Here is a 12,128-nt window from a genome sequence, read left to right as displayed (position 1 = left end):
GCGTTTCGGAAGTGTTAATGCAGACCAACAGAGACAGCGCGCAGAAGTATAAATGCACAGCTATGCACGTTGCATGCGCCGTGGGTTACGCCGGTCACTTGACGCAAAAGTATAAACCAGGCTTAAGACTGCACAGATTAATTTAACCCAATGTGTGAAGTTGTGAACATGGAGCTGCTGCAAATACAAGCCTCAAATTTGTGTCTAATACATACAAATATATTTATTCTATTTTTTATTTTATTACTAGTCATTCGATGCACTTTGGTACACTCTCTGTACTGCTCTGCCTGACTGCTTGCCTGTCTGGGCTTCAAAAAGGAGGTAAAGGTGGCGGGTATTTTCACTTTTCACTAGGGCTGCATGATATTGGAAAAAATTGACATTGCAATATTTTTTCCCCCTGCGATATATATTGTGATATTTTTTATATATATATATACTTAAGACTAGGACTGTGACGGTCAGTTGAGTATATTTCAAGTATATTTCAAATCTGTGGGAAGCACGAGCTGTCTCAAATGGCACACTATGCACTCATACACTATGTACTAATGCATTTACACACTCAACAGCATAGTATATAGTGTCGTCCCAAATGGAGCACTAGTGTTTTTTTACTAAGCGGAAATTCAAACCGTTTCCCTGATGATGTTTGACGGTCACTTAATCAGTAAAATAAATGACCAAACTATCAAAAAATTTCTGCAGTGAGTATAACCGCATTCACCATCAGGAGGCGCTGTAATCACTCCCGTAGAAGAATTGTGCTTTCACCATCCAAAATAAATAGTTATCCAACATGTGCACCTGATAGCTCCGCGAGCAAACCTGTAGTTGTTGAGTGCGTTAAGTGTCCATCATTCCACACTTAATTTTACCAGCTAAATGAGTGCATCATCCGGCTAATTAAAATGTGCTTATTATTTTTAGAGTTTTCAGTGTGAACGCACTACTTACACTCTTTATACTACAAAATGGCGTAGAATAGTGCATAAGTATGCGATCGTGGCTGCTGCATGGAGGGCGCCATAGCGACCAGCGTCTTCCGGTAGAATGCTAAAAACTTCCGTTTACAGCGTGTACAACTGGTAATTTGCGCTCCGAAAATGGGTATCAATAACGTTTTTAATGAATAACAGAGTGTTTTTGTGACACACAACTGAGAAATGTGTCTGTTAAAGCCGTTAAAATCTGTAACGTGGTTCAAGCGCGTCAGAAATACGAGAAAAACGTTCTCCTAGTTCACATGTCTGCCGTCAGAAATACAGTGTGTCAGCCTGTCAGCTCAGCGGCTCTTTAACACACACACACACACACACACACACACACACACACACACACACACACACACACACAGAAAGAGAGCATAGAGACCGAGACCGAGAGAGAGAGAGAGAGCAAACCAGAGTACTGGCATGAAACTTAACAGGTGAAAGTCGTGCAATTTACAAAAATGAGCAATAAAAGTCTGTTATTGATGCTCTGCTGGCTGATTTGCTGTTCATTCTAATCGCGAGCCGTTTGTGTTTTATTTCAAGTCTTGTATTCACCACAGTTTGTGTTTTTCTGTCATTTCGAAATGGCACTAGCCTATATTTTCACTTTGTCACAGTTATTAAATCAGTGTGTGAGTGGCACAGTACAGGCTACGTGTGTGTCAAACATTTTGGTGAATTACATTTGTTTGGGCTGGTCATATATTTGAAATAAAGAGAAAATGTTGACTTTAGCGATGACGAGGCTTCATTTAAACTGCAGAAGATGCCGTCTGACAACGAGGGGAAAACGCCTCACAGCAGCTGTTTTCCATCCTATTAGATCGCATTTCTTTAAATGATCAGTCCAGGAGATGCTGCTGATGGACAACAGTATTAGTTCAAAGAGGATAAAAGCAGGTAAAATAGATTAAAACTATCGTTTCAATGCTGTCCAAATGTGACTGTTTACACGCATCAGCTGCCGACCGGAAATTCTTCGCTTTCTTCTTGCACATACACGCAAAGCATAATGGGTAATTTTGCGTTCCAAGAAAAAGGTCTATAGAGAATCGAAATTACGTTACTCTCAGACCCTAGGTGCCTAACATATAATGTCAATACAAAAAGTAGAGTTTTAAGAAAGAATTTACAATAAATACAATTATACATAAAAAATGTAATCTAAATATATACCTAAAATTTAGTCTAAATATATGCATAAATATGATCTAAATATATACATAAACTGTAATCTAAAGAATAATAAAAAAAAAGAATAAAAAGTGTAATCAATACAATACAATACAAAAACATTAAGGGCATATGGCAATGAGTGCAAACCAGAGTTGTGCAGATAAAACCGTATATAGTGCAATAAGGAGAGGAGGAGACAGTAGTGCAAAAAAACCTTACTGTAGCTGCTTCTTGAGACATGCATGGAGAAGTGAAACTGACAATGAGAAAACCGGGGCCGCCTTCTATTTTAATTAGTCTGTGTGAAACTTTCTTTTTCAGATGAGGGTGTGTCAGCGTCACTTTTGTGACCGCACACACATTGACACTCTAAGATGGTGCACCCATCAGCGTAATGAGCTTTAGTCACCACAAAAGGTCAGAGGTCAGAGTTATTATAGCGCATCTGCCCATTAAAACACAGCCGCGTGGCCCGTGCAGCCTCCTCACCCCTGCTCTCTACCGCCACAATTAAGAGCAGGAATCACTGACCTGAAACACAGCAATTAATAGAAAAAGAAGTACAGTCAGTTTAATCGCGGCAGCACAAACACAAAGTAAAGATGCATGATTTTAAAAGGCACTAACCAATTTCAATAAACATTAGATATGTGATGTCTGATTATTTGAAAATGACCTCAGTTAATGTTACAGTAAATAGTACCTGTGTACTGTATATGTAGAGTTAGGGCTGGAAATTATCACAATATCATATTTCATATCATTCTAAATCGATAATTATTAAATATTTATTGACAATCCATTTATGAATATCATTTTTTAAAACCTCTTCATTTTATTTTACCAACATAACTAAGGCAAATAGTTTTAAAGGGTCACGAATAGGGGTGTCAAAATTAATTGTTTCTTTGGTGCACTGCGATGCAGACAATTCGGTATCGGTTCAGTAATAATCATAACAGGTTATTATGTACTGACATCATTTATCTCATATGTGCTCTGTCGCTAAGGAGGTGAGCGCGATTATTTACAACACTCAACCAACTCAGGGCCGGTCCGTGGTATAGTCACCATAAGCAAATGCTAAGGGCGCTGTATATCCAGGGGGGGCGCCAGAAATGAGCGCGGTTCAGTTGCTTTTGTTTTCTATATTCCCGACACACATTCAGTTATAGACGGCAATAACTCAAACTCTTAAACTAAAAAGATCTAAAGTGTGTTTCCTACAGAAAGACAAAGCTGGTTATGTTTCACAGCTGTCATTTTCTCTTTTTTTCGCTCGACATTACGACCACTGTTCCGTTTAAGCCCTCGAAATCTGCGTTTAGCCAGGAGAGCTCGCACTGAGAGGAGCTCTCAGTAAGGGACCGTTGGAAAAGTGCTTATTTTTTTCGTTTATTTGCTTTTTTCGCTCAGCGCGAGCTCTCCCTGTTGCGAGGGCTAAAGTGTGTTTGTGTGTGTTTGTGTGTGTAGGTTTGTTTGGTGCTGTCTATGTTTGTGTATGAGTGTGAATGAGAGACAGTGTGGTGCTGTGTGTCTGTGTGTTTATACAAACAGCTTGTTAAAGCCTCCCCCCAAAATATAACACTGTTAAGCATCGTCGATGCACCGAGATATCGAATTTAACCAAATCGATGGCATGATAATCGTAACCGAACCGTGAGACCAGTATAGGTTCACACCTCTAGTCACGAAACCTCCCCTGTCTCAGCAGGGTGTTTTCACACTTAGTTTGAAAAAAGTCAGGGAAGTGGGTGTGTCCAGCTCTGTTAAGGTGGGAGTGTCGGAGGGTGGGAAAAGAGGGATGGTTTTGCATAAAAATGGGAGTTTTCAGTTCGAGCATGTGCTGATTTTCTGAGGCAAAACACACAGACGCAGAAGAGACTGTAACTGCAGTTTTTCACTTCATACTTCATCATATGTATATGTGTATATATATATATATATATATATATATATATATATATATATATATATGTATAATATATGTATAATATATGTATGTGTGTGTATGTATATGTGTGTGTGTGTGTATATATGTTAAACTATAAAAAACCCAACTTGTAATAAAACTGGGCAGAGATTAGATACTAATCTCTATTAGATACAAATTAAATGCTTGTTATATAATTAAAACTTTTATTCCTTTTGTCCAATTTTCTGCATGCACATTTCATGCACAGAAAGCAAACGTTGCCTGGTTTAGGAATGCATAGAAAACTGCAAAGCAGAGTTCTCCTGAGCTCATTGACCCACTGATGACAGCCACTTCAAAAATAACACTTGCAATCAAGACACATTCACCTCATGCTTGTTATGCGGTACAATCCGTAAACTCCACCCATTAGAATATCAGCTTGGTCTTTATACTGTAAAATCGCAAATATATTTAATTATTGATTGTGGGCCACAAATATTATCGTGATGATACGATTTATGGTGCAGCCCTTGCATTAATCAGCTGCTACAGTACATTATAATAATAATTTCTTCTTACTTTGTTCATTTTTGGGGCAATCTCCTCTTCCCTCACCACTACATTCAGCTAACTACTGCTTCATAGAGGAATAAAATTCATTTAGATTGAATTACTTGTGTTCCTCACTTCAGTGGCTGCTGTAACTTCCCTGTATTTCAGCAAAAAATATGAAGACTTCTCTGCAATTGAAATACAAAGACAAAGGAAAGAAGATACCCAAATGTAGTCAGGAGTTGTAGGGTGTGTCATGAGAAAACCGACATGAAATAACCAAAACACAATACAGTCATGGAAATGAAACACAAAAAACACGGCACAAAGGGATGTGACATTGAGAACACAGAGCATGTTAAAAGGGTAACTTGTTTAATATTGTTTAACCCTCTCAGTGCATTCAAAATCTGTGTAGCATTTTTATATTCAGGATCTGATTGGACCTTATGCGTGTATTTTATTTATATTTTTTAATAATAAAAGCAAAATGAAACACGATTATTATTATTTAAAAAATGTTTAACTAAAACTAAAAATAGCAGCAGAAAAGAAACGTCATAAGTGTGAACACCTTATTGTTCTGTAACTGTTGTCATTTTTGAAACATCACCTTCTTTGCCTCTTTAGTTAATTTTTTGATTAAATATTTTCATGGAATTTATTAGAACGAATCTTTCGAGAGTTGCCAGTATTATCCCTGTTAGTGTAAATAGATTTAAACAAAATTTGTTTGAATTTATAGCTCAAAATTCAATTTATAGCTTGAATTTTATAGCTTTTCAAAAGTAACTGGTAAATAAACATGCGTGTGTGTGTGTGTGTATATATGTGTGTGTGTGTGTGTGTGTGTGTATATATATATATATATATATATATATATATATATATATATATATACACAGTAAATATATATTTATATACACAGTAAATATATATTTATATAGTACATATATTTATATATATATAAAATAGTTTCTTCTGTGCACAAACAACAACGATTTAGTAATAATCATAACCGGTTATTATGTACTGACGTCATTTATTATGGAGTGTGTGTTTGCTGGACAGTCTTTCTCTGACACTGGAGTACAGCAGAAGCCCCTATTTCACTGTAATTGAGAAAATGAAAGTACACTTTATTTCTCTTTCTCTGTGGCCCATTTGACCTGCTGGCATGACGTTTCCTCTCCTCTCGGCTGTTACACCTTTGTTACTTCTGCATACAGACTTGAGCGCGTGTCTGCAGAGCAAGTTTTCTCCTATGTGTCTATCATGGATGAGCTGTGATCGCCACTGTGTCGGTGTCACTTATCGCTGAACAGTGATTTCCAACAACGGCAGAGTGTTAGAGCCAATTGCAGCCCTTGCTGTTTAGCGCCTGACCAATCATAGGGGTGTAAAATCTCACTCGAAAGGGCTCATAAAGTGAGCGGGATATTTATTTTTGTTTATTTGCTATGAATATATGCGCGACATGTCTGAACTGAAGAGCAGAGGGATCCGGGGGTGAGTAGTGTGCGCAACTTATTTGAGGACCGGGAGGGAGATTTCAAAAAACGAATCAATGCTGTTTTTCAGCCTTCATAAAGAATATAAACATGATTGTCTTCTCAATAAAATTCATGTTAGCCATTTAGCAACGAAACTAGAGTCACCGGGCTGACAAAAGCCCCGCCCATCACATGAAACTGCGTCTGTTCTGAAGCGAATTTGTCGCGCGAATGAAGCTGATTTTGACATGCAAATGAAGTGAGTAAACTCATGTTCACACGTCTATTTACGCGTGAAAAGTGCCTGGTGTGAACACAGCATAACAGAGTTTTACCCTCATTAATGCAAAAATGGCAAACAAAATAAAATCAATCAGGCTTGTTCTATAGAGAGCCAGCTTTTCTTTAGATTATTCTTTAGATTAGCATTGTTTCTTTTGGGTTGTGCAGTTTCATTCAGAGAATTTCTTATACTGTAAACTCAGACTTTTTTCATCACATCCATAACGCATGTTTATTTCCCCAAAAATAAAAAATGATGTTCCAATGTAATGTTAACATATACGTTCTCTGTGAATTTGTTTTGATTTTTACTGCAAATGTCACATCCATAAAGCTGGATTTACCAACACAATCTCACAGCAATTCGTAACTTTTTGATTTAGTAGCTAATTCGTATAAATTCGTACGATTTCATTCATACAATTTAGTATGATTTGCTCATTTGAGGGTTAAGGGGTGGGGTTAGGTGCCACGCCTCCTTTTTAAAATCATACAATTTCATTCGACTGAACTCGAATTAGCCACTAAACTGACAAAACGTACAATACTTACGTTTTCTTGTGAGATCAGGCTGGAATTGCTCACATATATATTTATATTTATATATTTATATTTATATATATATATATATATATCAATGGAAATGGCTGGAAAGTCAGGGAAATGTAGAGTTGTTGCGGAGCTCCCGAATGTAGTTCTTGTATTGTATTGGTGTAACTTAAGTGACAGACGTGACCCAGAGCTCTGAATTGAGTCATTTGTATATAATAAATGACTAATATTGTTGCCATTGAAAATCCTCTCCTGACTTTTTACTGAACACGCATGACATTGGTTCATAATTCCACAATTAGAATTAATTGTTAGAGGTGTTTTGTTAGGGTTAGGGATCAGGGTTGGGATTAGGCAATTAGGGATTGGCTGATGCCAATTTTTTGAAAAATGACCAGTGGCAGCTAATATCAAGATATGGATTTACAGGATTGGATGTAGAGAGCACTGTTTATCCAGCTACTGTCATCTGGTAAAAACCGTTACAGCAGCGAAAACATAGCGGCTGCATTGAATTACAAGGTTAAAAGGAAACCACAAAAGGGAAGTGTGTCTTTGGTATGTTGATGAGGGTGGTTGCAGATGAATAGTATTTTTGTGGTGTCAGGTCCTGGTCTTGGTCCTTCTGTTGAAGTCTCTAAGGCTACGTTCACACTGCAGGCAAACGTGGCATGAATCTGATTTTCCCCCCCTCATGTGAGTCAGGTGATGACAGTGTGAACAGCCCAAACCGCATGGAATCTGATCTTTTCAGGTCAGATCTGTGCCACTTTCATATGTAGTCTTAAATCAGACACAGATCTGATGTTCTGCAATGCGACCGCTGTGTGAACGTTATGTCGGATTTCATGTGACTTTTACGTAATCTTTGAGCGACATGCGTCATCATTCTGTGCTGCAGACATCATCTACCCCTCAGCAGCACAGTAGAACAGCACACAGGGTGATTACAGCACCACAGAAAGTTGGTTGTTCATGTTGCAAAAGAATTTGAAGTTATAACTGGTGCTTGTTAACTAATCTAGTTAACGATTGAGGCACGGGTTGATCGCGAAGCCGAAAAACATCGTGGGTGTTGCAGATGGGGGATCTGTGTGCAAATAAGGAAGAACTTTCTCTCCGAGAGAAAAAAAGGGCAGGTGCTCGAGCACACAAACCGCCCTTCTGCACGTGTCTGCTGTTTATAAGGAAGTAAAATTAAATAACTCCACAAACTGAGATAAACCAACTCCGGCTTCACAGTTCAGTCTGCGGCTGGCTGCTTATTAACCCTTGATGAGTCTGCTACACCGCCGGTGGTCAGAGCGCCATGCACAGCGCTTGTCATAAATCACAAATGATCAATGTTTTTTATCATCACAGGAGACTTAATTTTATTACTATTTAGATCTCAAATGCCGAAATACACAAGTAATAGCTTGGGGTGTAACGATACACTCAGCTCACGATACGATGTGTGTCACAATATAATGTTCACGATTCGATATGTATCACGATATTTGGAATAAAAATTGAAAATTTAACTGAAATGCAAATTTTACCAAGTAAACTATTTTTTATGTATTTCTTTTGTTTCAACTTGTTAAACTAAACCTTCTTTAAGAAAATAAATTAAACAGGCCTGTCTCTGAAAATAAAACAATTTAAAAACTTCTTAAAAATATTATTGAAATGACAGAGACAAAATTAAGGAACAATTTAAGTAAAGGTGCAAAAAAAAATAAGCTTTCTATTCCAATTGAATTTAACAGTAAGAGCTTAAGGCTTTGCTTGGTCACTTGCGTTTTTTGTGTGTGCAAAAAAAATCCACATTTCCAGGTATTTAATTCATATTTAATTAAATTCATTTAGAGATATCTCTAATTACAATTGTGACTAGTCAAAACTCATTTAGAGATATCTGCAAATATTTTTCAATGGAAGTCAATGGAGGAATATGACTAGTCATAATATATTTGCAGATATCTCCAATCTGATTTTGTACTAGTACAATTGTAATTGCAGATATCTCTAGATATCTGACTAGTCAAAATATAATTAGAGATATCTCAAAATATATTTATGGATAGTCAGAACAAAGGTTTAAATGCTAAAACGGCTTGCCATACGCGCGCGTCTATCAAAGTCCGCCCTCTGTAGTAACAGCTCAGGTCAGCTCACGTCATGTGTGATTTTGCGGCGGGAACATTATATGAAGACAGAATAATATTTTAGGGTGAATTGTACCTTATAAATACAGTATGTGACTCTTTCAACACCATTAGAAGGTATCCCTATCGCTGTGCAAAGTATGTAAATCACTGTGAAGACTTTAAACCTTAGGATGTTTGACCCAGTATGCGTGACAAAAAGCGGACGAGTCTAAAGCAATGACTGTACAACTGAAATGTTGCCAGACGTCTGATTTTGAGAGGATGGGTCATCCTCTATTTCAGCTCCACTCATCTTGGTCTGCTAACATTACTGCTGCTGCAATCTGAACTCACGTGCGACAGCAGGTGGAACGTAGCTCACGTGCAAACAGCTCAACTAATAAGAGAAAACGGACGTCATATCGTAATCAAATCGTCATAACGCCACGATGCATATTGTGACATTTTTGCATCGCAATAAATTGTACAACGATAAATCGTTACATCCCTAGTAATAGCAGAACAATCATTTACAGTTCATGAATTACACCACGGTTGTCTGTGAAAAGGGTAATAATAATATAAGCATGATCTGACAACGTGCTTACTCATGCAGCACTCACGTGTGTGGATAATTAGACATTTTGTGCTCTCCGTAATGCACTTTTGCGCATGCTGGTCAGTTGAGGACCATGATCTGTTGACACTGCAAATCTGATATTGGCCACATTTATAAGAGCAGTGTGAACAGCCATGCAGAAAAAAATCATATTTGAGCACTAAGCCTTGCAGTGTGAACGTAGCCTAGGGTGAGTACACTCAAACCACAATCGGACTCCTTAGCAGAGCAGATGACATGTAGCAGTCATCCTTGGCAGTAGGGCTGCAGCAAACAATTATTTTGAAAATCGTTTAATTTACCTATTTTAGAATGAATAATTATTGATATGACAGTTAACTTGACGAGATTTATACCTATTTAATGTACAAGCTGGTACCCTGTATCTTCTTCCTGACGGTGTCAGCTTGTATTAATTATGCAGAATAGAGCTTACATCATTTTAAGGCTCTGTGAGTACACATGTTGGGTTAGTTTACTAACTGCCAAGAGGCACGGTGTCATTTTACATGGTGAATTGTGATTGGTCTGTCTCGTAAGTCTTGTCTTTAGCATTAGTATGGGTTGGTGTTGCTGTGCTCAACAACCCAGTTTTTGCCCATTCTTTACAGGGAAACTTTCTCATCTAGTGTAAATATCAGACTCTTGCTTTGGGACACCACATTAAGACTACATCTTTCTTCTTTAATCAGGTGAGGAATTGAGTTAACATTTATACCAAAAATGTCATTTAAAAAAATTTGTTAGAATTTTGTTAATGTTTAGAAGCTAATAAAGCTGTTTTTAATGATGATCTCATGAACTTTTAGCTGTGTTGTAGCTTCTGTCATGTATTCAATTGATGCATATCTTTTAGTTCTTATCTTTAAAAAATATTCACTTCACAAATTCTTTTTAGATCTGAAAATGTCAAGCACAAATGGAATATTGCCGTGTCGTCTGGGTTTAGTTGTGACGTTAGCAGGCATCGTCTGTTTGAGCATTATGTTTTTCTGGTTTTCTCCTTCATCGACGTGTCCTCTTCAATTTGTTCAACAAGTTCAACATTATGAAAGCAGCTCTGCCAAAAGCAGCAACTCTCTTACTGACACAGCAGAAAACAAACCTATTCTTCTGATGTGGTTCTGGCCTGAAGATTTCAGATTTGACCTGAACGACTGTAAGAATATCTTCAATATCGATAGTTGTCTGTTGACGGTTGATCGATCTCTCTACAGCGATGCAGACGCTGTCCTCATTTATCACAAGTCTATTAGTTGGGATTTGTCCAATCTTTCTCCGTCTCCTCGTCCTCCGTTTCAGAAGTGGATTTGGTTTCATTTGGAATCACCGACCAACACTCAGAAGAAGCCTGGTCTGGAAAACCTGTTCAACCACACTCTCAGCTACAGGCAGGACGCTGATATTTTCACCAGGTTGCATTTGACTGTGAGGAAGAAACCAGCTGATGACTTCGTCATTCCAAAAAAAGACAAACTGGTTTGTTGGATTGTGAGCAATAACGCTCCTGTAACAGGTGTTGGTGCAAGGAACACATTTTATCAAGAGTTCAGCAAACATATAAGCGTCACTATGTTTGGAAAGGCTTACGCATCACATTTAGAACATAAAGAGTACTATCCTACCATTGCAAGCTGCAAATTTTACCTTTCCTTCGAAAACTCCATCCACAAGGACTACATCACTGAGAAGATCAACGGTCCTCTTTCAGTAGGAACTGTTCCTGTGGTTTTGGGTCCTCCAAGAAAGAACTATGAAAACTTTTATCCCAGAGACGCCTTTATTCATGTGCAGGACTTCCCAGATCCAAAGTCAGTGGCAGAATATCTGCTTCAGCTGGATAAAGATGAAGACGCGTATCGCAGGTACTTTGACTGGAGGAAATATTACTCTGCAACTCCTCATTTACTGCAGCAGCAGGAGTTTGATCTGCCCATCTGCACTGCCTGTGACTATATAGCCAAACACAAGGAATATAAAGAGATCCATGACCTTTATGAATGGTATTTCAATTAAATTGACTTAAAGAATCTTGCCACAGAATGGAATTTAAGCAGATTACACCATGGACACTATTGAATGTTGGAGGCCTTTTATATCCTCCTTTGATTCTTGGCATGGACAAAAGCAACTGTTGAATTAATAAATACTGTATGTTTTTTCCACTAGTGGTTGTTTCTGTTGATTTATGTGCATTGTTTAAAAAGTTTTGGCTTTTTAATAGCTTATTAAACGATAAGCCAACAAAGAGGATGCACTGCTCACACGTCAGCTTATATTACTGCAAACCTTTCTGTTTTTTCACCATTTACTCATACAACTAGGCTTGGCTTGCAGCATGTACCGTGATCATGGCTGACCAAACAGGATTACATGATTTTGGTTTTGAGTTGACAAAACTAGGCT

General features: G+C 37.8%; 2 protein-coding genes across 2 annotated transcripts in view; both read left to right on the top strand.

The window, feature by feature from the left end:
* Nucleotides 1-11,885, top strand: part of fut9b.3 (fucosyltransferase 9b, tandem duplicate 3) — a 163,559-nt gene extending 151,674 nt beyond the window's left edge. Inside the window, 1 exon segment of the mRNA NM_001008604.3 lies at nt 10,621-11,885. Within this exon segment, the coding sequence (NP_001008604.3) occupies nt 10,629-11,738 (1,110 nt within the window). The 5' untranslated portion in view covers nt 10,621-10,628 and the 3' untranslated portion in view covers nt 11,739-11,885.
* fut9b.1 (fucosyltransferase 9b, tandem duplicate 1) overlaps nt 1-12,128 on the top strand; it is a 207,687-nt gene that overhangs the window by 151,702 nt on the left and 43,857 nt on the right.

The sequence above is a fragment of the Danio rerio genome, chromosome 8 (genome assembly GCF_052040795.2).
Source record: "Danio rerio strain M-AB ecotype USA chromosome 8, GRCz13ab, whole genome shotgun sequence".
Lineage (NCBI taxonomy): Eukaryota > Metazoa > Chordata > Actinopteri > Cypriniformes > Danionidae > Danio > Danio rerio.
This window is presented reverse-complemented; position numbering and strand designations above follow the sequence as displayed.